The 26,868-nt window shown below is 46.8% G+C and overlaps 1 protein-coding gene across 9 annotated transcripts in view; it reads left to right on the top strand.

The window, feature by feature from the left end:
* Positions 1–298: 298 nt before the first annotated feature.
* The window catches only part of FARP2 (FERM, ARH/RhoGEF and pleckstrin domain protein 2), a 99,613-nt gene continuing 73,043 nt past the window's right edge, over positions 299–26,868 (top strand). For 7 of the 9 annotated variants that reach the window (XR_012490708.1, XR_012490709.1, XM_074316539.1 and 4 more), the window contains exons 1-2: positions 462–563; positions 16,872–17,101. Coding sequence is in view for 7 of the 9 variants with exons in the window: in XM_074316539.1 (XP_074172640.1) it covers positions 16,898–17,101 (204 nt within the window). In the remaining 2 variants the exon portion in view is untranslated. Of the gene's footprint in view, positions 407–461; positions 564–10,188; positions 10,318–16,871; positions 17,102–26,868 lie in introns of those variants that run through there. The other 2 variants (XM_074316527.1, XM_019711685.2) reach the window with 2 other exon arrangements.

The following is a 26,868-nucleotide window of genomic DNA, read 5'->3' on the forward strand; positions in this document are numbered from 1 at the left end:
ACAGCGTCCCGCCCCCCGAATCGAAGACACGCCCAGGACAGCGTCCCACCCCCCGAGCCGAGGCCACGCCCAGGACAGCGTCCCGCCCCCCGAATCGAAGACACGCCCAGGACAGCGTCCCACCCCCCGAGCCGAGGACCCGCCCAGGACAGAGTCCCGCCCAGCGAGCCGAGGCCCCGCCCAGGATAGCGTCACGACCCCCGAGTCGAAGACACGCCCAGGACAGTGTCCCACCTCCCGTGCCGAGGCCCCGCCCAAGACCGCGCCCCACCCTAAGCAGCAGCCAGCCCAGCGAGCCGACTTTCTGCTGATTTGCACGCGACTCCGAGGGTTGCCTCTCACCGTCCCCTCCCCGTCTTTCACCAATCAGAATTCGGTGCCGCGCTTCCAGGCTAGCCAATCGGCGGTGCGTCCGCGGGGGCGGGGGCGGGGTCCCGGGCGGGGCGCTCGGAGCGGGGGCGGGGCGCGCGGCGCGGTGAGGCCCGCGGGCAGTCGGGAGCGGGAGGAGCCGGCGCGCAGGACCGGGAGGCCGCTGCAGGCGACAGCGCGGGCCGGGCCGGCGGGTGAGGACGTGGGGCCGCAAGGACGCGGGGGCGGGGGCGGGGGCGGGGGCGGGCGGCCGAAGCCTAGGGCCGAGGCCTTGGGCGAGGAGGGCGCTGAGACTCGCGGCGGCCTGGACACCTCGGGACTGCGGTCCACCAGAAGAGTCCACTCACGGGCTCAGAGGCCTTCTAGGACGGCGGGCCCCGTGCGAGGAGGGCCTGCGTGTGGGGAGCTGGAGGCTCGGGGTGTGGTGGGGGATCCATCTGGAGGCTCGGAGGTGGGCGGGGCGGGAGTGCCCCGCGGGGAGACCCCGGGGAGGGTCCCGCTCGGAGGCCCACGGGCGGCCGGTAGAGGGTCCCTCGTGGAGGCCCCCGGGCGAGGTGACCCGGGTAGGGCCCGGTGTGGAGGTGTCGGGGAGGAGCATGCCCCCTGTGGAGATCCAGGTGCGCGGTGGAGGCCGGCGCGGCGCCGCAGGTGGCGCCCCCGCGTGTGACCACGCCCTTCTTGGCTTCCCTTAAGTTGTGTCTTAGAGCTGGGAATCCTGTGTGAGACGTCAATGTTTGCGCTCCGTTAAGTTATTTCTAGAAACACTCCTGAGGCAGTGGGGAGGCTGCTGAAGGAAAATCGTGACAATTGGGACCAGACTCTTCATTCACCCCGGTGGCAGCAGCCTCTGCCGCTTTCATGTGCTGGTCAGTAATGGCTGTGAAAAAGAAATTAAACCACGGCGTGTTGAAGGAAATAATGGTCATCCCTAGTGTAAAGAAAGGGTGGGAAGATTGAAAACCCAGGGCGAAATCTTAAAAGGGTGGTTTTTCTCGCTCCGTTTGTTTTGTTTCCATGAGGTAGTTTTGGCGGGAGCACTGTGGAAATGTTTGATACCCATCAGGTGACACTGAGTTAGAGCCCTGGTTGTATGTAGACTGCATTACAACAGACCACACAGATTTCCTCGCTGCCAGAGATGGCAGAAGACATTTGAGGTCGGTGGGCATGGAGTAACCTTTACTGTTGGCCACATAGAATTTTAATTTTTTGAAAAGTTTTCCTGAGTGCTGCACACCAGAAGATAAAACTGTGTTCAGATTGTGAAGCACTTCGTGCCTGTTCTTTGTTTGGTTCTCTCAATCGGGGAAGGAGACGTGGCCAGGTGGCAGCGCCTCTTTGTAACAGAGGCAGTGGTGTGGGTCCCCCCGTGGCAGGTTGCTCATTCTCACTGTCACTCTGCACTGGACTAGAGACTAGCGTGCAGCCTCCTGCACGGCACAGTTTGCTGGCTGTTTTCATAGCACACCTCCACGTTCCTTTGGTGCTAATTCCTTTCCCAACAAGGAAGTTTGTAGGACATTAATTTATCTCTGCCTCGGGTTCCTTACTGTTAAAATGGGGTTAGAATCTACCTACCTTACAGGGTTGTTGTGAGGACTAAGCTTCAGTAGAAGAGCTCTTAGCAAGATGCCTGGTACACAGTAAGTGCTTAATAAACATTAGCCATTATGTTGTCAGGTGCAAGATGAATCTGAGCAGTCAAGAGAAGCAGGCAGCATTTAAGCAGTTGCCCTGCTTGCAGAGAAGGCTGTGAACGGATTGCCAAAGCTGAGTGATGCTGGATAGTTCCACGAAGCCCTTTCAGACCCACGTAGCCCCAGTTTGATCCATAGAAATGTGTTCCAAAGCATTCCTTAACCCAAAAGGCGGAAGAATGTGGACACAGCAATTACACTGTTGTAAAAATCTGTGAGGACGTAGACAAGGATCAGAAGGGAAGTTAGGATGATATGAGGAGCTTTGCTTTAGAGTCATGGGATTGTTTTAGTTTATAGCCATTTGAAAATTCAGGCAAAAAGGTCCTATAATGTCAGAGGCAGTGATGACCTCTCCCCAGCTCAGCCTGCTCGTTGCTTCCCAGCTGTAGCACAGAGGTAGGTATGAGATTACACCCAGACGCCCGCACCGATTGACATCCCTCATTGCCCAGCCCCCCATGACCCTCAGGGCCCCAGCCACACTCAGCCTTCCCTTCTTGCTCAGCAGTGCCGTGTCTGTGCACACACAGCGCTTTGTCCAGCTGGTCTCCAGGAAAGTAGCATATTTGTTAATTACCTGATGTGTCCCCTGCAAGGCCCAGCTCCGACTTCATGCCAGGAAAGCCTGTCTGGGTCAGGCTAACAACACCCCCTTCCTCAGTGTTGCCTCATGGTTTCTGCTCTATTAATGCAGTGGGAAGGGGGCGCTGGCTATTTACGTAGTTGTCTCCTCTTCTAGGTCTTTGTGTGCCCTGTGCTTGGCATCTGGGGTCCCTCAAAGCAGAGAGGAGACAGCACACCGTGGAATCAGGGAGGGGTTGAGGCCATTTGCAGAGCTCAGTGACTACCAGCAAGTCACTGACCTTCCTGAGCTCAAGTTCCTTGATCTGTGTAGTGGGGATTGTGAGGATTAAATGAGATGATGTGGTCGAGGGCGTGGCATGGCTGCCCAGCAGTGGCGGTCACTCAGGACATAGTGGCTATTGCATCAGGACCTTCTTTAGTCCTGACGCACATGCCCTCTTCTTGGTGAAGCCTTCTCACCTCCCTCTCCACCCATCAAATTCCCATCTGCTTTCTTTACTTTCTCCATGGCACTTAACCACCATGTAACATACTATCTTCTTTGTTTGTCTTCCTCCACCTAGTGGGAGGGATTTTCTGTCTCTTATGGTCCCCTGTCCTTATGTCCTTCTACTTGCTTGATACAGGCTAGGTGCTCAGTAAATATTCAAATTAAATTAATCAAACTACATCTGGGGCAAGGGTGGGTGCCAAGTTTTATGGACCTGAAATTTATATAATTAGGGGAAGGAGGCTTTTTTATGAAAAGAATCCAATGTTACAAACAAAAATTAATTTTGAAAGTGAATATGTAGAATGAGAAAAGACAAGTTACAGATTTGAAGAATCTGACTGGTGATACAAACATGAAAAAATCCAGGAAAGTAGCATATTTGTTAATTACCTGATGTGTGCTGTAATACTTTTTCTTTGGCTACATACTTTTTAAGTACCTCTTCATGTAACAGACTAGAAAGAATTTAGTGATTCCTCTAGTTGGTAAATTTTTTTATTATTGATAGGATGCATAAAATATGATTTCACATAAAGACATAGTTGCTGTTTCTAGTATAGCTACAGGTTTGTGTCTTGGAAATTTTGTTCTGCATAATTCTATTCAAAAAGTTTTAAAAAATCTATGGTATGTTTATAATTATGCTACATTATCAATTACTTTTCTGACAGGCGAGCACTGCAGTTTTTCAAACTTGTTTCTCTCCCACTGCCCACACGCTTCCAGTGCCAGGCGCCATTGGACCCACTCATGGTGCCACAGTCCCCCAGCCCTATCCCTTTGTTTCATAAATGTCTGAGGAGCAGGCACAGTGCTATAGCAGTACTCTAGGAAGCCATCCCTGAATTGAGATGGCTGTTAATAACTTAAATATACCCGGAAAGAACTGCAGACAACGTAAATGAATCCCATTAAATCCAAACCAAATGCATCTCCAACTTGTGCTCTTAGCTGGATCCCCAAAACACAGACAGCCCCTTCTAAGCTACCTGACATAGAGGGAAAGCGGGACAGGCAAAGTTGGAGGGGAAAGAGGCAGCAGTCTTAGCAAATTGCAGTTAGAATATTTTTTATACATTTTACAAAAGGCTGTGACCATAGGCACACTTTGTGTAGGACCTTGGAAGGGGCTAGTGCAAATGAGGAGCCCAGACACCGGGGGCAGAATAAAAAGCTGCTTTTGCGGGGGCAGTTCCTGGCCCTTTGCTTGTTCCCAGATAACACAATACAGGCACATGGGGTGAGGGTGCTCAGTGCATCTTCCAGCCGCTAGAAGGAATGTGCTTGGGAAGGAGGAAGCAACACTAGGTAGTTTTACAGATTGTTTAAATTGCTAGGCTTTAGATGAGGCTCTTCTTACAGCAAACAACCCACAGCAGCTTGTGTGGCCATTTGAGACACTTTCGGTGGCGGGCAAACAATCCCAACATGAGCTGTGGCCTTTCGTAGACAACTAACTCTCAGGGATCTGCAGGCCCAAGGGAGCAGTGGCCGCTGTGTTCTCTGGGCATTTTGCAGAGTGGCCACAGGCTTGGTGCTAGTGCAAGAACTGAATCTGCATTGATCTTGTGAACTCCACCTGCCACACTCTGGTGACTCCCTGGTACTCCGTCCCTTCCAACTCACACAGCATCACCAGAGGCACTTTCAGCATGTGGCAACCTGGCCCCACGCCCCACTGGAGGTTCTCAGTGGCTGAGCCTTATGGGCAGCTGGCAGGTGGCAACAGACAGGCCTAAGGGTGCCCTAGGCCTTTTCCTAAGCTGTCCCAGGCCTGATACTGGTGGCAGTTGGCTTTGGTTCTCAGCGTGGTCACCCCCATGCATCTCCAGGTCCAGCACAGGCAACAGCCAGCCACATAGAGCTTTGTGGCCCCTACCATGTTTCCCCAAAAATAAGGCCAAGCCGGACAGTCAGCTCTAATGCATCTTTTGGAGCAAAAATTAATGTAAGACCTGGTATTATATTGTATTATATTATATTTGTTTTATTTGTTATATATATATTATTATATTATAAAGACCTGGTCTTATGTTAATTTTTGCTCCAAAAGATGCATTAGAGCTGATTGTCCAGCTAGGTCTTATTTTCGGGGAAACACAGTACCAGGAAATGTCAGGCCAGTCACAGGCAATGCTGAAATTGGCCTGCATGGGAACCCCGCCCAAGAGACACCACAAACAACACACCCAGAGGCCAGCCTCAGACCACAGGACAGCACTACTTGGTAAGTCTGTCCTAACCAAGTGGCACACCCAAAAGGGGGGTCTCAACAGGCACAGGAGCTCGTGGGGGCGAGTCCCCTTCTGAGGCGTCAGCCCCTACACAGCAGCTTATAAGCTGTGGATGTGGCCAAACCCCACAGCCAGTCAGCCTAAGGGTCAGTTCTGCCCACTGATGTGTCAAAAGCAATGAAGGCACAACTATAACAGGAGGGCACATGCAACCCACACAAGGGAAAATCCTGGAGTACCCTGGACAGGTGACTGGAGAGACTGTGCCAGGACCCTACAGAACACATATTGCGTAAGGCCGCCAGGCCAAGACTGGGAGACATAGCAGATCTACCTCATACATAGACACTTACAGAGTGGCAGCCAGAATGAGGAACAAAGAAATGCGTCCCCAATAAAAGAACGGGAAACCTCGAGAAAAAGAAATAAATGAAGTGGAGGTAACGAATCTACCAGAGAGAGTTTAAAATACTAATTAATACTAATACTAAGAGTGCTTAAGGAACTTAGAACTTCAACAAACAGATAAGTAAGCAAAAAGAAGGACAAAGAAACCATAAACAAGAGCCGGTCAGAAGGGAAGAATACAACAACTGAAATGAAGAACACACTAGAAGAAATCGCCAGCAGACTAGATAAAGCAGAGGATCGAATCAGTGACTGGGAAGACAGCGTAGCAGAAAAGACCCAAATGGAACAACAAAAATGAAAAAGAATAGTAATGATTTAAATAAACGAAGATAGTTTAAGCGGCCTGTGAGATAACATCAATCATAACATTCCCATCATAGGGTTACCGGAAGGAGAAGAGAGGGAGCGAGGGATTGAGAATTCATTTGAAGGAATGATAACGGAAAACTTTCCTAACCTGGCGAAGGAAATAGACTTACAATGTGTGAACCGGGAGAATTGGAGGAGAAGCCTTCTCCTCTGGGCTCCAGAAGAGAGAGTGGGGGAAAGCCACCCCCTTTCTCTCCTCTCTCTCCCTGTCTCTTCACTCATTCCTGTGGCAGCAGGAGCCTGCAGACACCAAAACTGAGGGAGTGGGGGGAACCCCGTTGCCTTTTCTCTCTGTCCTCCTGCAACTTGGTCCCAGGCAATGGTGCATTCACAGGAAGTGAATGGCAGAGCAGGGTAACTCAAGCCTCAGGTTTCCAGCTGGAGGACTAGCTAGGCAGGGGAGCCCCAGGTCACTGGAAAGTGCACCAGGGAGATCGCAGAGAGGGAGGGGCTTGGAAAAGTGGCCCTTAACGTGGCTTATAAAGTTAGGGGTTCAGCGCTGAGCTTGTGCACACATGGGTCTAACCCCAGGCAACTTGCCAGAGACTGGGAACTCCGCGTCACAGGGTGGACCGCCTGGAACCCATGCTGGCCCCTGGGTTTTGGTGACCAGGGAGGACAGCCTCTGAAGGTGGAACTGATGCTGAGACCACAGCCCACAGAAGGCTGGGTGGGACGCAGCCTGAACTCAGCCAGCGCCTGCTAGATCAAAAATACTGGCATTCTCCATGGCGTTTCAACAAGACCCAAAGTCTCAGAACAACACACTATTTAAAATGTCCAGGATACAATCCAGAATTACCCAGCAGGTGCAGAACCAGGAAAATATCACTTCATGAGAGAAAAGCCAGAATAAAGCCGAGATGCTGCTGGTGTTGGAATTATCTGACCAAGCCTTTGGGCCTCATGACCTTGACACACTAGTGTTACTTCTGAGAATATGTGCGCTTACATTGCAGAAGTGCTGGGCAGGTATAATTTAGGACACCGATCAGCTAATCTGAAAAGAGTGAGGGTGTCCTGGATTATCCAGTGGGCCTCATCTAATGACGTGAGCCCTTAATAGTAGAGCCCTTTCCCCAGCTGACAGCAGAAAGGGACGGCAGAGAGTGGAGGCTTAAGGATTCACCAGACTGTCTCGGACGGGTCTGAAGATGGAGGAAGCCAAGAAATGCAGCTGGCCTCCAGAAGCTGAGAACAACCAACTGCTGATTGCCAGCAAGGACTGGGGGCCTCCCTTGTGTTCCCAAACAGAACTGGATGAGCGTTCTCCCCGAGAGCACCCATGTAAGACCCTAGGCTGGGTGGCACCTTGACTCAGACCTCATGAGACCCTAGGCAGAGAGCTCTGCTGGTCCACCCTACACCCAAACTTCTAAAAGGCTGTTATTTTAAGTTGCTAACTTTGTGGTAAGTTACCGTTGCAATAAAAAAAACCAAAACACACTTTAAAGCCACTATTATTAAACTGTTCTGAGAAGTTAGAGTATTCTTGAAACAAATGGAAAGATAGAAAGTCTTGGCAATAAATGAATGAATGAGGATATAAAGAAAAACAAGGGAATTTTAGAACTGAAAAACACACTAACAAAATGGAAGTGACAAAGGAAAGAGTGAATTTATAATGCACGGGTGTACGGGTTTTTCAGTCAAATTTTTTGGTTTCGTTTTTTTAATCTTGAAGAATTTGCATTATATAGGCCTGGGAGCCAGGATGCTGGATGCTGGTCTCACCTCCCCACAGATTGGGTCTTGTGGCCTCAGCAAGCAGCTTCCTTCTGTGGTTGTGATTTCCCATGGACGGGAAGGAACTGGGCCAGCATTTCATAGTGTAGGAGGCTCACACATTCCCTCTCTCTCAGCTGTGCACTATTCCAGAGGTTCCTTGGATCCTTAGATACATTGAAAATTGGTGCTAGATCTGGTTTTTTGTTTGGGGGCTTGTTGTTGTTGTTGTTGTTTTAACTTGTGGAAACTCCAAACATTCACAAAAGTAGAGAAAACAATGTATCAAACCCAGCTTCAATAATCCACATATGGATGGTAGTTTGGGGTTTTTTTGTTTGGCCTATGTCCCCACTACTGCTCTCCACCTCACTGGATTATTTTAGTGAGTCCTAGACTTTATTCATTCCATCCATAAATACTTTTGTGTATATCTTTAAGAGAGGAATTTGTTCGTCTTCATATGCACAATACCATTAAGTCATCCGGGAAATTACCAGTACTTAATATCATCTCATATCCAGTTAGTATTCAGATTTCCCTGATTGTTCCATAAATATTTGACTCAGAATTCAAGTAAGGCCCCCACGTAGCATTTGGCAGGTAACATCTTTAACCGTTTTCATTCTGCCCCCCCTTTTGGGGGGGACCATTTATTGAAGAAGTGAGGTCATTTTTCCTGTAGAATGTGCCACATTTTGGTTTACCTGTAGTTTTTTTTTTAAGATTTTTTTTTTTTTAATTGGGGAAGGGGAACAGGACTTTATTGGGGAACAGTGTGTACTTCCAGGCCTTCTTTCCAGGTCAAGTTGTTGTCCTTTCAATCTTAGTTGTGGAGGGTGCCGTTCAGCTTCAAGTTGTTGTCCTTTCAGTCTTAGTTGTGGAGGGCGCAGCTCAGCTCCAGGTCCAGTTGCCGTTGTCAGTTACAGGGAGCGCAGCCCACCATCCCTTGCGGGAGTCGAACCAGCAACCTTGTGGTTGAGAGCCCACTGGCCCATGTGGGAATCAAACCAGCAGCCTTCGGCGTTAGGAGCACAGAGCTCCAACCGCCTGAGCCACCGGGCCGGCTCTACTTGTAGTCATTTAATCCTTAGGAACTATTTCACTAGTGATGTATAATGAAGTTACTGAGTTTTAAAGTCACGTGAACGAATTCTCTTTGTAGTTTAATCACTGTCTTAATGTACAGGTAGGATCATCTGTTTAGTTTGTTTGAATTTTTAGGGCTTGCTTTTCTAAAACACTGATTTCATTTTGCTTTCTCATCATGTAAAAACATTGACAAGGTTCCCAAGTCAGCATGACTGAACAGTGTGTCTTAGGAGCAGTAGTTTCCATCACTGTCTTCCCAACACCCCACCCCTCATAGCTAACCATGCTCCTTAGTTTTCAGTGTATCCTTCTGTTGTTGTTTGAATATAAGCAGATGCGTGTGTTTATATTCCTCCTCTTCTAACTAATGTTAGTGTACCATGCACCTGCGTTTGCACCTGGCTTTTACTCACTTTCAAACCAAAGCAGCGTATCTTCCTGCCTTGCTTTGTGAGGATTTTGACATTAAGTTGGGTGGCTTCATTCCCAAAAGAAAGTGTTGAGAATAGTCAGTTATCTGGATTCATTTCAGCTCTTAAAACGTTACTTTTCAGTTAATTGATTTTTTTTGTAGTGTAAAGTGAGAATACCTGATGGAAGAAGGTCAAAAATATTGACATCTGTTTAGTATTCAAGCTATTGTTTTAAAAACCTAGGGAGGAAAACTAGAATTCTAAGGTTTGCAAATATTGGTTTTGTCCAAAGTTATCTCTTTGGACCAATAATCTGTGTTTACATTGTAGTGTGGACTTTGAAAGCGATCCTCCTTTGCTTGCAGACATTTAGCTACTATTCCTTATGGTGAGGTAGGAAGGATGGGATGACATGATTTTACGAGGTTTCGTTATTTTTTGGCTGCTAAATCCTGTAAATGAATTGGAGTCAAGAACACATCTTTCATTTTATTTTCACATTGATCTGTCTTTGCACGGAATCATAGATTCCCAGAGTTGAAAGGAACCCCTCCCCCATCACCTTGCAGAATAAGTGCCACTGGGCGTGGTGCAATGGCCCAGCTGGCTAATGGCTGGCAGAGAGGGATTGGACCCCAGGGTTGCTGCCCTCAGGCCTGCGCTCCTGGCTTCTGCCCCGCCCTTCCTGCTGCCCTTGTCTAGTGCCCGCCTTTTCACTTGGCCTTCGGCCTTTGGGTTGCAGCTAGTCACACCTTTCTGTTTGTGTGAGCCGCCCTTCCAACCCCAGAGGTTTCTGAGGTTGGTGACTTACACTGCCCTTCCTGGTGCTTGAGGGACAGCATTGCCCTGGATTTGGGCTCTCGTCAGTCCCTAGGCTTCACTAGGTGACATAGATCCCGAAGCACCTGCTGGAGCAGCGTGTTCAGGTGAGTTCTGCTCCACCCTCCCCGGTCTCCGACACTGAACGTGGTTTCTATGGTGCTCTGGCCAGGTTGGCTTTCAGTGGCCAGCAAGCTGTATTCCGGGGTGTGTGGGCGTGGGTGGCCACCTGCCCTCCGGTGGCCAGCCTTTGCCCATCAGCTCTCTGAGGCCTGGCCTTGCAGGACAAGTTGTAACTGTTTTTCCTCCAATTCCTGACAGTGATTGCATTACTTAGTTGCTTATTCTAAAAAATACCAGCCATGCCTACTAAAGGGGAGTAAAAAAAAGATCCATCTCTTGCTTCACTGTAATAGAGACGTAATACAGCTCAGTGTCCAGGAACTAGGTGAGAATTCCACTTGAATATCAGCAGCAGTGGAAGTTCGTTCTAACAGTGCAGTGGGTTTCAGGCTTGTGAGACACATGCGGTGAACATGGTTAAGTGCCACACTCTGCCTCCTGAGTTGGTCAGCGTTCAGTACAGTGAGTCATCACCAACCGTCATCAATAGGTTCCTGGAAACTGCGGCTTTACGGGAAATGACGTTAACGAAACCAGTTTGACCAGAGGCCGATGATAGGAACATGAGCTAAGTCCCTACAGCATATTTCTAGTCACAGAAACATCACCCAGCCTCTAAATAAAGACCCAAAACACTTCTAATGTTAAATATTGACATAAGTGTGAGCTCTACATACGTTTGGGAAGGACAAATAGGAACAAGGTAATTCTCTTCCAACCCACTTACTCCAGTTAGGGCCCCAGGGGCCCCAAGCCTCTCCCGGCAGCTCAGGGCCACTCACACCCACACCCACTCACACGGGGACAACGTCAATTTCCCATTTAACCCAACATGACATCTCGGGGACGTGGGAGGAACCCTGAGTCCCCGAGGAAACTCACGCAGACAGACATGGGGAGAACGTGCGACTCCACACAGACAGTGGCCCGGCCGGGAATTGATTTTTTTTCCTCATCAACGTTATAATTAAACGACGTTGAACGAAATGACGTTAGTCCAGGACCTGCAGTGAGTGTTTTGGTCCTAAAAGAAGCAACCAAAAAGATTTCAAGGGAGGGGGATTTGTTGCTCTAGAAGTTTTAGCCAGTTTCCTTTAGTGGGGACGATGGACTGTGTCTTGTTTGGGAGCCATGTGCTGATTTTCCAGTGGGAGGGGGAAGGCTTGGTGGCCAAGTCCACAGTGGGCTGGAGTCCTGACTCTGTCACTACTGAGCTATGTGTTCTGTGGCAGACCTTTTTTAAAAAAGAATAGTTTTTAGAGCATTTTTTAGTTCAGAGCAAAGTTGAGTGAAGGTACAGTTTCCCCTGTGCTCCTGGCCCCCAGACATGCACTGTTCCCCTCATTGTAAACATTCCCCCCAGAGTGGGATATTTGTTACAAACTTACATTGACATGTCATCACTCAAAGCTTTAGCAGATTTTTGAGCCAAAATTTTCCAACTTCAAGATGGAAATACTTCTCCAGGTGGCTTTTAAATGTTTCTTAATGAGGGTGGATGCACAGGAGCTGAGTTTGTATAATAGTAGTTAGCAGCAGTAAGGTCAGTGGTGGGATTGTATCCAGCCACCAGAAATGCTTTTAGGAGGGAAGACCACATGGAAGGAAGATGGGAAAATAAACCAGAGGTCTCTGGGTCTTTGCACTGCCTCTTCCCTCTAGACTTCTGGAAAGTTCTCTGGCAGCAGCAGAGACGTGAGCAGGGGCTGCATGCAACATTTGGGGCCCCAGGGCTGCAGAACACTTGGTGTGTCGGCCTTGCGGTGTTTGTCATGTTTGCTTATGAGCACACGAAACAGTCATTTCTGTTAGGTAGTAATTTGTGTAAAACAGATTCAGTGCATACAGTTTTCCTTTCGGTTTTTTTTTCCCATTGTCAGTCTGTGGAAAGTGACTGTTGGATAGATGAGCAGGTGCACGTTTCTATAGGAAGTGTCCATTTTGCTGCTTGTTCTAACACAGATTGGTAGACCAAGGTTAACTGATAGTCACAGCATGGGCATTGCATATCAGTTTTCTATTAAGTTCCCTACTTCCCAAGCTTTGTTAAACTTAAGGTTGAGTAATTATTAAATGGGTACTTTATGCTACATTACTACCGTGTTTCCCCGAAAATAAGACCTAGCCAGACAATCTTCTCTAAGGCGTCTTTCGGAACAAAAATTAATATAAGACCCAGTCTTATTTTACTATAATACAAGACCAGGTATAATATAATATAATATAATGTAATGTAACATAATGTAATACCAGGTATAATACCGGGTCTTACATTAATTTTTGCTCCAAAAGACGCATTAGAGCTGATTGTCCGGCTAGGTCTTATTTTCGGGGGAACAGGGTATTGTGGGATAGCAAATGGGTTTCCTTTGGAATATCACAGCAGGGTACCTCATGGGGTCATTAACTCTTCAGTGAACCTGTCTTCCTTTGATGGCCCTCCGTAAGGAACGAGAGTGTCTTGTGACCTGAGTCAGCTTCAGCCATGTTGATGTTTACTGTGGATTAGATGAGAATAGCCAGGATGTAAGTCTGCTGCTCAGAGGAGTTTCCTCTAGGCAGCCGTGTTTTCGTATTCCTTGAATAAGTCCTTCATTTGTCTAATATGCCTTTAGTTCTTGTGACAGATGAAACAATGTTAAATTAAAAGTATGCTGTTTTGAATATATTTGTACTATAAAATCACCACCATGTGAATCAAATGTATGGCTTAATGAATTATAAAGTGTACACTGTCCTGGTCAAGCACTAGAAGAACTGTGCCAGCCACACCAGAGACTCCTTTCCTGTCCCCTCTCCCAGTGACAGACCCCCTGTCACCAAGAGGGCCCACTGCCCTAACTTTTCTCGTAATACCCTCCTTGCACATTCTCCTCGGGTTTTCTCACCCAGATGTACCCCTCTGGACACTGTGGGCTGGTCTTGCCATTTTCTTATTCTTAGAATTATGTGTTTAGACATGACTTTCTTATAATGAGAAGACAAACTGAAGACATTTTTTTCCATCTAAAATTGAGAAAAAATATAAAAGAATTACATGAAGGAATAACTAAGAGAGGTGACTTCTAAAAGTACATTCTGATTGTATCTGTGTATTCAGAACTGTAGCTTTACTTAGAAGGGAAGGATCACTTTGGTGCCCGCAGGAAAACACCCCATAGCTTGTTTGAGAAGAACTTAACTTGGTGGCTCCGTGTCTGGTCGTTTGAGCTGACCAAGAACGTGAGCATTTGTTTGCACCCTGGAGACACCTTCAAGGTGGGCTCTCTCCCTTTTGCAGTAACTGCTCAAGTTTGTGAGATTGCGATGCAAAAGCTTGTATTCATGTCCTCAGAACGTGGTATGTCTCAGGTTTTATATCAGCGGCATGGAAACTGATTCTCTGAAGTAGTGTTTGTGGGGAGTCTTTGTCCCTTGTTACTGTGCTCAGTGCAGTATTGCATTAGGAGACAGGCAGGCTGTGCTTTTCACCAGTGACATCAGCGAAGTGAAGACTTTGGGAACATTCCAGTAAGAATTTATGAGGTGTGATAAAAAAAAATACAGTGAATGTTTGAAAATTTTTACAGTAAAAGACACATTGCCATTAATCCCCCTAAAAATATTCCCCCTTGCTTCGAACACACTTGTCCCGTCATTCTTCTCACTTTCTGAAGCAGTTCTCTGAAGAAGTCCTCTTTTATGAGTGTCTTTAGTTGTGCTGTCGTGGCTGCCTCGATGTCCTGAATCATTTTGACTTTGGAGAAAAGCCAGAATTCACACAGTGCCAGATCTAGTGAATAAGGTAGTTGAGGACACACCGTAATGTTTGTTTTCTTAAAAAAGATTTTATTGGTGAAGGGGAACAGTTCTTTATTGGGGAACAGTGTGTACTTCCAGGCCTTTTTTCCAAGTCAAGTTGTTGTCCTTTCAATCTTAGTTGTGGAAGGTGCCGTTCAGCTTCAAGTTGTTGTCCTTTCAGTCTTAGTTGTGGAGGGTGCAGCTCAGCTCCAGGTCCAGTTGCCGTTTTCTAGTTGTAGGGGGCACAGCCCCCCCATCCCTTGGAGGTGTCGAACCGGCAACCTTGTGGTTGAGAGGACACACTTCAACCAACTGAACCCATCCGGGAGCTCAGCGGCAGCTCAGCTCAAGGTGCCGTGTTCAATGTTAGTTGCAGGGTGTGCTGCCCACCATCCCTTGCGGGACTCGAGGAATCAAACTGGCAACCTTGTGGTTGAGAGGAGCCCACTGGCCCATGTGGGAATCTAACCGGCAGCCTTCGGAGTTAGGAACACAGAGCTCTAACCGCCTGAGCCACCGGGCCGGCCCCTGTAATGTTTTTATTTGACATAAATTGCCATACCAGAAGGGATGTGTAACGCGGAGCCTTTCCATTGTGATCGTAAAATACGGTGAATGCTGCTGCCGAGTGCCATCCAATGGAAAGGCAGGGATCTTCAATACAGGAAGTGGCGCGTCGAACCTTAGTAACAGTGTGTGACAAGTTTCAGCTTGTTTGGTGCAGTTAGTTGGGTGTGAGCTATGGTTGAAAGAAAGTGTGTTTTAAAGTGTGTGTAAATCATTCTCCATCATGACAACACTCCGTGTCACACATCAGTACGGCAATTTCTTTCAAATAAAAACATGACAGTGTGTCCTCTTCCACTTTATTCACCGGGTCTGGCTCCTTGCGACTTCTGGCTCTTCCCCAGAGTCAAAATGATTCAGGACATCAAGGCAGCCATGACAGCGCAACTAAAGATGCTCACGGAAGAGGACTTCCAGAACTGCTTCAGAAAGTGGTAGCAAGACAGATGGGCTAAGTGTGTTAAAAGCCAGGGGAGCGTATTGTGAGGGGGTGGTTAATGGCAATGTGTTTTTTTACTGTAATAAATGTGTTTTTATTTAAACACACCATATTGTTTGATCACACCTCGTAGTTCCTGCTCTCAGGGCATACAGCCTGCAGAGAGAATTCTGAATGTGATGGGGAACCACCAGCCTGAGCCAAATGCGGTCCCTTCGTTTGTGCAGCAGTTGGGACGGCGATGGGTTTGGCTGATGTCACGCAGCCTCATCACTTGCCCACACCCCTCACAGTCCACTTCCCAGGGGGCTTGGCTTTCTCGTCTTCTTGCTTGTCTGGCGTGGAGATTCTCTCCCACGTGGGTTGGGAAGGGCACCTTCGCTGTGTAGACTTTAAGTGTACAGCAGGAGTGCTTGGCAAATGGTCATTGAGAAGCTTTTTGAACTTAATTCAAAATATAAAAAGTTCGTGAGTTTGATAACAAAATAAGCATGAGGAAGAGGAGAGGGCTAGAGGACTCAGAGCAGTTACGTTAGCACACGAGGGACTGGACCTGGAATTTAGTGAGATTAATTCTCTAAAACATTGACTGCGGACTGCTGGAAGACTTTTTGAGGATGATTAAGCAAAATCAAATAACTTGCAGCAGGTGCGTTTTTTCCTGATTCAACCTTGGCATTCATTTTGGCTATGCTATACTTTAATATTAAATGTTTTTCTTCAAGTTGACTTTCAAACATATTTTTAAGAAGGAAATTTTCCAAAAATGGAAGGTAACTATATTAATAAATACAATTAAAAGCAAGCCAGTATTACTAGATTCTCACTGATACTGTCTGTTCTTTCTTTGTTGGAAACGAAAAGGTGATTAGCCCTGTTCGGCATACTAGCTTAAAACCAGAGGCCTTTCCTGTGGCACAAGGAGCATTGAAAGAGGCGCAAGTGCCACACTGGGCCAGCTACTTGGTGCTCTGGGACCCTCAGTGTCAGTATCTGTTAAGTGGGCGGTAGGTGCTGATGATAACAAGATTATGGTGAGGACAGCAGAAGGCGGTGCCTCCTGACACCAGGTGTGTGGTCCTCGTGACGCTCACTCCGGCTGTCATTCAGTGCTGTGGAAATTACTTCCCGCATCACCGCTGGCACCCACTCCAGCCTGAGGCACAAGTTAGAAAAACCAAGGCCTGCAAAGCAGGCAGAGACGAGCCTGGCTGTCGTCAGCTACTTTTCTTGGCATTTTCCCCACCCTGTCAGCAGAGATAAGGGACCTGCCGAGCACTGCCTGGCACATGTTGGTGCTGTGCCATGTCGCAAGTGTTTACCTTTGCTGAAACGCACTGTCCGGCACTTTCCGCGTGTGGTCAGCACAGTAGATACCACTGTGGATGGTGGGGGGCGATGTGCCAGGATGCCAGGCAGCCTGAGAGATGCAGGCTGTCGGTCACCTCCTGCCCCTGCCAGGGGATGCCGCTGGGGCTCGCTTACATGGTTTTGCAGGTTCAGTCCATTAAATTGCCGCCTGGCTCACAGGATTCCCTGGGAAGTATTGTTACTGGGGCGTTGCTTGTCATTATTTTATGTTTCGCTGATCCATACGAGTAGAAGACAGTCTTTTTTTCTCTCTTTATCTTTATGTAATTTAAGACTCACAGAAGTTAAAAAATCATGCGGAGAAGTCCTGTGGGCATGATGGTTTTTTTCAGTGTTTTAATATCTAAATAACTGGTAACGATTCTTGTGGTTTGGTTTTAGCATATTCATCACTTCGCTGGTGAAGAATGGGAGAGATAGAAGGAACGTACAGAGTCCTGCAGACGCCCGGGAGCCGCTTGGGCGCACACACCTCTGTGGGAGTGAGCACCCTCGAGCCTGGGCAGGCTCCCTCGGCTGCGGCAGCGGCAGGGCTACCAGGCAGGATGCAGACGCACCTGCACTTGAGAGTGAAGCTGCTGGACGACACCGTGGAAGTGTTTGCCATTGAGGTAGGAAGCGCGGTTTGGGGAGGCATACTGCCTTACACTTTCTGAAAGTCAAGTCTTACGTCCCACATTCCACTTCGCTGGTTGGAATGTGCTTGTTTATGAAGTTGACCAAGAGTGACTTTGGTGACACACAGTAAAATCCTTGGAAATGTGAGTCTGAGTTTCTCCTTTGAGTTTGGAGAATGGGTTCTCCTGTCTTTCCTTTAAAATTCTGCCATCCTGTGATCTCTCCATTCTTGTCTTTCGAGAGGCTGGTTCTGTGCTGTACGGTGCAAACTGGAAGCATGTGGCTTCTGCCCAAGTTTTCCTGGGTCATCCCTGGCTGCCTGGCTGAGGGCTGTCACTTAGCCTCACTACGTGTCAGCTTCATTGTCTGAAATGTGGGGGTGCTTGCAGCCCCCTTCTCGGGGTGGCTGGGGTGCAGACTGAGATGTGTGGCACGGGGCTCGCATAGAGCTTGTTTTCTAGTTTCTAGTAAAAGAATAACACTTTTATTTTGAAAATTACCTAATATTAGTGCACTGATAATGTTGCCAAAACAGTTATACAGAGGGGCCAAGAGAACGTCTACACATTTTAAGAAAGGAAAAAAACTGTATTAAAATTGAAATACTATATACCAATAACAAAAAATGAATACAAGTTATGTGTATATATTTTTTTGGCACCCCCAGTATATGTGTATGTATATATTTTAATAACATGTTTTAGACCCGTGTAATACGTTAGGAAACATTTTTTCTGATATTCTAAATGACATCAGAATGAATGTTCTTTTTAAAAATTATTTTCATATGTAATGCATAAATACATTCTCTTAAATATTTTCATATTGACATAACACTAATATCTTTAGAAGCTTTTCATGCTCTTGACGTCACAAAATAAGGACAGGAGAATTAACTTAAACTTGAGAAGGAGGTTGATTTGTGCTTGGGTTTTTCTGTCAAAATGTCACGATGCTACACAGAAAATAAAAAGATCATCGAGCTGTGCGCCAGGCTGTGCTGGGCCTGCAGGAAAGCTCTGCTAGGCTCTGGTGGTGCCTACTAGTTGCAGAACGCGCTGCCTGAGAGGGGAAGTGAGGGTGGAGGGGGTACCGGTCGGGAGGGGCCAGCAGGGGCTGCTGGGAGGCAATCCTCTGCTCAGCCTGGGGCACAGCATGACAGGTAGCTGGTGCCTAGATTCAAGGGTCTGAACTCGGGACCCTGAATGCCTCTTGGAAGGTCTTATTTGAGGAGGAAGTCAAGTTATCATTTCATCAGGGCAGTGGTAACTGAAACTGGTTGAACCTGTCTGTCCAACTTCCCACATCATTCCCATGTTGCAAGAGAAGGTGGTCTGAAATAGGCACCCTTTGAACCCTAGTGGTTGGCCGTTGATTCTCTGACAGCATTGCCTGTCTCACCAAGGTACTCTTCAAGAATCGCTTGTAGGAAATAGGTTAAAGGTCTAGGGATTCATTGGGCTCCCAAATCTCTTCCAGCCAAGTGTTTGCAAGCATTTCCACCAAGTAGCCATCCTATGATAAACGCATTCACTCTTGCTGAGGCTTATGACAGGTTCAGAATGTTTAAAAGATGGAAAGGATGGAAGGAAGAAACAAACTGCATACAATTTACTTTTAGAGCATCATTTTTTTGGTCCGGCTTAATGGTCTTTATCTACTAAAACTAGGCCCAAAAAAGAAAAAAGCACACATTTATTGTTGTCATAAATAGGATGTAATGCTTCTCTGAGAAATTCACTTTAACGAGTATCTGTGTCACTTTATACTTAAGGAAATCAGAGCTGGCATTTTGTAAAGGTTTCAGAATATTTAGAGCTTGTAAAGATTTTCCTAAATTGGGATTGTTGTTTATATTGATCAAATATAACCATCATGTTTGTTATTTTAATATACCTGGAAAGTTCCCAGAAAGTAAAGAATCAGATTGCTGTTGCATATCCTTAGTTGGATAGGGTACGTTTTAAGTGGTGTTACCCACTGATGCATACCTTTTACGAGGAGTTAAAATTCAAATTTGTTAGTTGTACTTTGCTTCCAAGTATCCAACCCTCCGCAACTATCAGTTAGCGTTGCTAGGTATCAAGCCACTCCAAAACAACAAATATTTTAAACAAATAGTTTAAAACAACAAATATTTCCTGTTTGCAGCATGTCTGAGTTGGCTTGGCGGTTCTGCTCGGCGCTGGCCTTGGGCGGTTGGTGGTCTGGCATGGCCTTATGCACAAGTCTGGGGCCTCACCTGGAACCTCCCTCCAGCCCCAGCTTGGCCTTGCTCACCCTGATGGAAATGTTCTGGGGAGTGGAAACTCGTCCCTGAGGTCTAGGCTTGGAATTCCTGCATTGTAGCTTCCGCCACTTTTTACCGATGAAGCAAGCTGCCCGGCCCGCCCAGATTCAGAGGTGAAGAAGCAGATCCACCTTGATGGGGCGTGCCCAGGAAGCGGTGGCCCTTTGTAGGCTGCCACAGCAGCTGTTGCCAGTGGATCAGGAATGCAGTCCTGGAACGAAGACTGTCTGTGAAGCTCCATTGTCTGGTGTCGGGGCTGGGCTGGTTTGCCACGTGCTAGAAACGCTTTGCTGGCCTGCCTTGAGCCAGCCGAGCGGCCTGCCCCTGGACGTGCTTCCTGCACGGCCCTCCAGAAGGGGCTGGCTGGAGCACGCAGGGTTGCCCTGCTCCTTTCTCCCCAGTGTCTCCCATTGGCCGCAGCTCCAAAGATCCTAAAGATCCAAGGTCAAGGCTGGTTACCCACCTGGACCTCCCACCGCTCGTCCACTGGTCATCTGTCTCCCCACTCCCGCCCCCACCCCACACCTTTATATTTGAATGGACAGACACAGATTGTGGTTGAGTGACATTTGCTGTTGGATCTGTGGGATGGTGCAGACTCGCAGTATGGAGCGTGGGCGTACAGAGTAGTGAGGTCCCTAGCTGTGTGGGTCTCGGGGCCCCAGTGAGGACCCTCCCTGGCCCAGAGCTGGCCTGGGGCCTGCCCTACTGGAAGGCATGTTCCGGGAGGTAAGGCTTCCCCTGATCCGCTGCTGTACCTTCAGTGCTTGGAGAGTGCCTTGCTCTGTAAATGTGTGTTGAATGAACGAAATCAAAAGTTAGATTGGATTCTTCAAAAAATATTGCTAAATATCACAAAGTGTAGTAAAATTTAATAAAGTACTGAATCAAATATGAAGTGATTTAAAAGTCAAAAAAGTTAGATTGGATCAACGTGCCTTATTTAAGACTGTTTTGAACTTTTTCCTCTATGGGATGTTTTCTGACCTCAGGGTTTCAAGTGTTTTTGCTTGTTCTGGGTTTTTTGGCCATCCACACCTATCTTATGTCTGTTTGCTTTATTTTTCACTTAAGTCTTAAGTAGTAGTATCTGTAAACTTGCAGGGTTGATGAGCTGATAAAAACTTGGAAAACACTGGCTTCCGTGCACAGATAGATAGTGGCTAAACACTGGCATTGTGTGGGATCATGTAGAATCCACCAGTTCGTATCAAAGGTTTATACTTATGGGACCTTTTTAACTTAGGGAAGAATTTGACATTTAGTTATTTTTGAAATGCTGATACTTTGCTTCAGTGAAAATATAGAGCAACTTGGCCTAAAGATGCCCTGTTGGGTCCTGTCTATTTTTCCATACAGAGTCTGTGGTTACGTGTTTCGTGTTTATCTTCAACAAGTAAGACAGCCTTTGCCAGCTTCATTATATTTTCTTCAGAAGGCGAGCTCAGCAAGGCCCAGTTTTATTTATATCTCCCATCTCTCCATGTGTGCAAACGAACTTGGTTTTCTGTCAGTGTAGACCACTCTGTGACGGCAGGTGTTTTTAGAGCTAAAACCGCTGGCAGAGAAGCTGGTGGAGCTGATTGGGCAAGCAGTACAGTCTTGATCACAAAATGACATTTCGGTCACCGGTGGACCACATATATGACAGTGGTCCCATAAGGTTCAATGGAGCTGAAAGAGTCATTCACCTAGAGACGTCCTGGCTATCTTACCGTCACAGCACAACGCCTTCCTCACGTGTTTGAGGTGACGCTGGTGTAAACACCTACTGTGCTGCCGGTCACGGAACAGTGTAAGAGACAGTTATGTAAAGTACATAGTTGATGATAAGAAATGACCATGTTACTGGTTTGTGTGTTTACTGTGTATACTTTTTATCGTTGTTTTAGAAGCGTACTCTTTCTACTTATAAAAAAACATTTGCTGCAGCACAGTGTGCTGTTAACGCCAGCAGCAGCCTCGTACGTCTGGAGTTCACCGCGTCTCTCCATTGCATCATTTTCTCTTGTGCTGATTTAATGTCGTGTGGTTTTGTGCGGTAACGTGCTGTGCAGGCTGGTAGCCCAGGAGCCCAGGTGTGTGGGAGGCTGGACCGCCTGGGTGTGTAGCTGCCTTTGTGGAGTTCGCACAAAGATAAGCTCCCCTAATCCGTTGGTAGCGGCGCGTCACAGCGTCGTGTGCCAGCTTCCTTTCCAGATCTAGACACGGCGCTTGATCAGCTCTGCTGCTGGGAGGTCAGGATGACCTGAAGCCAGAAGCTAACGTCTCCTCTTTCCCGAACAATGTTTAGTAGTGTTGAAGGGTAAATGTAAGCGGAAAATGTTTAATAACTTTATTGAGATACAATTTATATACCATACAATTCACCCGTTTACAGTGTACAGTTCTAGGTTTTTTTAGTCTAGCCACAGATACGTGCGACCGTCACCACAGTCAATTTCGTCAGTCACGAAGAAGCCCCACACCCTGTAGCTGTCACCTCCCTGCCCCTCAGCTCTAAGCACAAAGTAACTACTTTGTAGTGTCACTGTCCTGGGCTTCATGTGAGTGCAATTCCATGTGGCCTTTAGTTTCGTGAGTGGCTTCTTTCACTGAGCGTGCTCTAGCGGTTCATCACGTTTCGCCTGGGTCAGCACTCCCTTCCTTTCTATGGCCAAATAATGTTCCATTGTGTGGACACCCCGTTTTGTTCCTCATTCATCAGCTGATGAACGTTCCACCTTTGGCAGTTGTGATTAATGCTGCTATAAACACTCGTGCGCACGTTTTTGTCCCTTAGCCACCTAACTAGGAGTGGAATCGCTGGGTCCTGCGGTAACTGTTTACTGGTTTGAGGAACTGACAGACTCTTCTGCAAAGTGGCTGCACCATTTTACATTCCAGCAGCAACGTTGGCAGTTCCAGTTTCTCCACATCCTCGCCTGCACTTGTCTGACTTTTTGATTCTAACCATCCTAGTGGGTGTGAAGTGGTATCTCATGATTTGAGATGAAATTTTAAAAGTTATTTTTAATGGCTAAAGAGGAAGGTTTTGAGCCAAACATAGGAGAATTTGTACCATTAAAAAGTTGACTTTGGGGTGGTTCCTTGGATAGGTTGTCAGTAACAGTAAAGTTAAGCCTTGCTGGACCCAGTTACCACCTATGGAAGGACGTTTCTACCTCCCAGGGCTGCGAGGACCACGGAGAAAGCTCAGCTGAGGGCCAGCCACAGTGAACCTGGCAAGGAGCAGAAGCTTACTGGTACCATTTTTAGAAACATTTAAAAGTCTCATTTAGAGTTGTCATGTAAATTCAGAGAATTAGGAACTTTCATTCACACTGTATTTAAATATCCATCTCATTGGTCAGCAGTAGCCACAGTGTCTGGGATCACCCTCCTCTGTGTCACTCATTTGCTGCAAGAAACGTGCTCGCCAGGGCTTCGTATGGCAGTGAAGTGATGCTCTTTGCTTCGTGCTGGCTGCTCAGGACGTCGAATCCTCCTCATGCGGGCGTCACTTGCTGTGCTGGTGCTGAGAGAGGGGGAGAAATCTGTGCAGCCGATTGAGGGTGGAGCCGTTTATGTTTGACGTTTATTGATGGGATTTTAAGCTACCCGAAGGTCAGTTTGTGGCCAGTTTTTTTGATCTAGTAAAATCTTGATTTGTTTTCAGTTGACTGAGTGAATTCTGTGGTTTTGAAAATAGAAATCTGGCCTGAGTTCTAGAAAGTCTTTTTTCTGAGCCATAAAAGAAACCATCTGGAAGCCATGTGTCCGCCTGCCTTGTCCTGTGTGCAAAGTCACGGCGTACAGATGCTTCCAGCTCCAAGCTGTGTTCCCCATGAGGTTTCCAAACTGTCCCTGGGTGCCATGCAGGGAGAGGCGGGGCTGGGACTGAGAGCCCTCCTATGAGGCCTCCTCTGCCTCAGGACAAGAGATCCCAACAGCCTCTCCTTTCCTGACTCAGGTTTAGGAAGTAAGGCAAGTCATAGCTTTTCTCTCATCTGGAAGTTGGTATTGTGGAAAACGTGCTATTTGGTGATTAAAACAACTTCCGGGATGTAGTTTGGGTGTGTGCGCCCTGTGCCTTTGCTGGCAAGTGGGGACCGAGTGTTTTCCTCATTGTTGTTAGTCTGTTTGCTCACGTTCCCCTTTTCCTTAAAATATTTCACAATTTTAGAGTGGGCTTCTTTTCTTTTTTTAAGAATTGCAAAACCTTTTGCTTAAATATGTGACGAGTAGGAGGATGGATTCTCAGTCGTGAAGTTCCATGCTAGAAGACTTTAGGTTGCTATTCCAGTAAAAACTTAATGTTTTCTTTCTGGCCAGGAAAAAATAGTCAAAATTCCAGAAAGTATCACGGCCAGATGTTTGTCGTTGCTCCCACATGAACATCCTAAATATGGCACATACACTGCCTTAGAACTTATTTTGGTCTGATCTCAGAAGAAGTCAGTAATTCGGCCTCTGAAATTTGGGGATAATATAGGCTTTACACAAAAGTTCTTACGTATTTCTAGTGTACTCAGCCATTATGTGACTCTGCCCCAGCTTCTGAAACCGATGATTTTGTCTGGGAAGGTTGATCGGAACATGGCGGGCTGGTACCAGGCAGACATGTGGACGTTTTTATTCTTAGCTACCCAGCTGCGGGACCGAAGCTCCAAGGCCAGCTCCCTTCAACCCTGCCCCCGCCCCCCCACACCCCCCCCCCCCCGCAAGGTTGGTGTGCACACTGTGTTAGATAACACAGCGGTGGGAAAGTCAGGCTAGCACAGAGAAAAGAATAGAAACGGTATCCAGTAAGAATGCCATCACCACAGCCGTGTGGTGGCGAGCGACGTTCATTTCCAGTCTCAGAGAGGGTCATGGAGCTGAAACTTGCCAGTTGGTTATCTTAACTGGGTCCAGCACAGGCCCCGTTTAGCAGCTGGGGTACAGTGAGCTCAGCCTTCATGGCACTTATGCAGTGGGAGCGCCATGACAGACAAGAGGAACAAACATGCCGAGCCCTTCGTGCTCCGGAGAGAACCGTGGGGCTGCACACAGAGGGGAGGCGGCAGTGGGGGCCGGCCTCGGGTGGTGGGAGCAGCGGGCCCAGGGCCCGGGGACAGACACAGAAATGTGCCAGGGCCTGAGGACTCTGCATCCGAGCCCAGCCAGGGCTGGATGCACGATGAGGGAGGAACAGGGAGGTGGCCACAGTAGCTCCGTTCAGATGGTGTCTGCAAGCTGCAGCCTGCAGGGCGGGCTGGTAGGACAGGCGGGGCTCCATGGGCCAAGGCCGTGCCAGGGTTGGGCCTGAGACGGGTGCCCGAGGGCAGAGCCACTTTGGGAGGAAGTTCAGGAGCAGTTTGGGGCCACAGGAGTAGAGGACCCTGTGTGTCCTGCAGGGTGGCCACCACCATGACCTTCCAGAAGGCACTCGTGTTGGCCTTCCTTGACGCTGTCATGTTCACAATAGTTTATGAGATGTTACACTGTTGGCCAAGGAGGCGGCTTTTTCAAACTATCCTCTGTCCTTGACTCCTGGGTTGCAGTAATGAAGGGCTTTTATTTTTAGAGAGATTTTGACTAGTCATTAAAGAGAACACACAAAAACATCTGTAGGAGCTTCCAAACCGTTGTTACTGGAATGTTTTGTGCACGTGTTATACTCCTTTGTGTATAATTTTGTAGTTTATATAACACCCTTTGCCACAGTGGCAGACAGGATCCCAGCCCATACATACTTTAGGGCTTTTTCTGCTGAAGAAATCCTTTCCTCCTCAGTATACCTCTCTGGAACTGATACCCATTTAATTCTTCCAGACCTTCTTCAGTGCATATGCACAATCCCAAAGTAAAATGAAGAAAACAATTCCATTTACAATGGCATCACAAAGAATAAAATACGTGGGAATAAATTGAACAAAAGAACCTCAAAACTTGTACACTCCCTGGTAGTCAACTACTGATTTCTTGAAGGGGAAATCTGTAGTTATAAACCATAAAAAGAGAGTTTTGAAAAGCCAATTAGTCACCTGGAGATTTTGAGTTAAACTTTTTATCTGTAGAAAAAAATTCCAAAAGGAATAGCCCAGAGAGGTCTTTATTTCCTTCCCAGTATAATTATAAAAATAATTGCAAATTTCCAAGCACAATAAAATTCTAATTAAAGTACGACCCACTGATTTATTTATAGGGTCAAATTATCCTCCTTTTTGCATTGTCCATCCATTTTCCTATATTTTAAAGCTTAAATTTCAATATAGAGTATTTTCTGTTGAATCCAGCCACAAAAATACATACCATTTTTTACATTGCAATTTTTTCCCTAAAAACTAAACACAGTAATATATGTGAAATCCTAAAGTAGTTGAATCTCTGTTGCATTCTGCATTAGCATTTGGCCTGTCCACTGGAAGTACTGCTATGTGATATAACTAAATGGTGTGTTTTCTCTGAAAAGTGTTAGGGGAAGGGGAAGCTTATGTGCTATGAAAAACAAATTCAATAAATCTTAGTCTGTGTTTTCTGAAAAACATGATCTTTAAAGAGAAATTTTAAACCCCAGAACCAAGTGACAGAAGAAACCGAGATTTCTTTTCCCCCCTTCAATAAATACCTAAAGATTAAAGGAGAAGATTAGACTTGGAAACGTTATTATTCACTTCCATTTTAGGATGGTGTTTACCAAAATATCATAAATACTTATTAACATCTGTTCCTTGTGCTTCTAGGAAAAGTCAGTAAAATGAAATGTAAACCTCGGCTGTGCAAGCCCAGGAATTTGGTTTGCACTTCATCACACCACTTCCATCCCGTTTAGGGTAGCTGAGATTCTAAGGATCACCAGGGGCAGCTGAGCTGAATTCCAAACAGAAGTATTATGAACTCCAGTGAAACTATTAATAAAAAATAAAAAAACATTTGCACACTGAAAACTGTAAGACTGTTGAAAGAAATTAGAGATCTAAATAAGTGGAAAGATGATCATGGGTCAGAAGACTTATGGGTTTTACTCCCCAGCTGATGTACAGATTTAACGTGATCCCTGTCAAACTTTCAGCTGGATTTTTTGCAGAAATTCACAGACTAATTTTTAAATTTATATGGAAATGCAAAGGACCTTGACTAACCAAAAACTATCTTAAAAAAGAAGAAAGTTGAAGGACTCACACTTTCCACGTCAAAACTTGCTGCAGTGCTGCAGGAATCAAGGCCATGTGGCACTGGCATCAGGATGGACATGCAGATCAGTGGAATAGAATTGAGAGTCCAGAAATAAATCCTTACATTTATGATCAGTTCATGAAATTTCAGGGAAAGGGTGCCAAGCCGATTCATTGGGCAATGCATAGTCCTCAACAAATGGTGCTGAGACAGTTGGATATCCACACACAAAGAATGAAGTTGAACCCCTACCTCACTCCTTACATAAACACTAACTCAAAATGGAACAACAACCTAAATGTTAGAGTTAAAACTATAAAACTCTTAGGA

This window comes from Rhinolophus sinicus, linkage group LG01 (assembly GCF_036562045.2).
Source record: "Rhinolophus sinicus isolate RSC01 linkage group LG01, ASM3656204v1, whole genome shotgun sequence".
Lineage (NCBI taxonomy): Eukaryota > Metazoa > Chordata > Mammalia > Chiroptera > Rhinolophidae > Rhinolophus > Rhinolophus sinicus.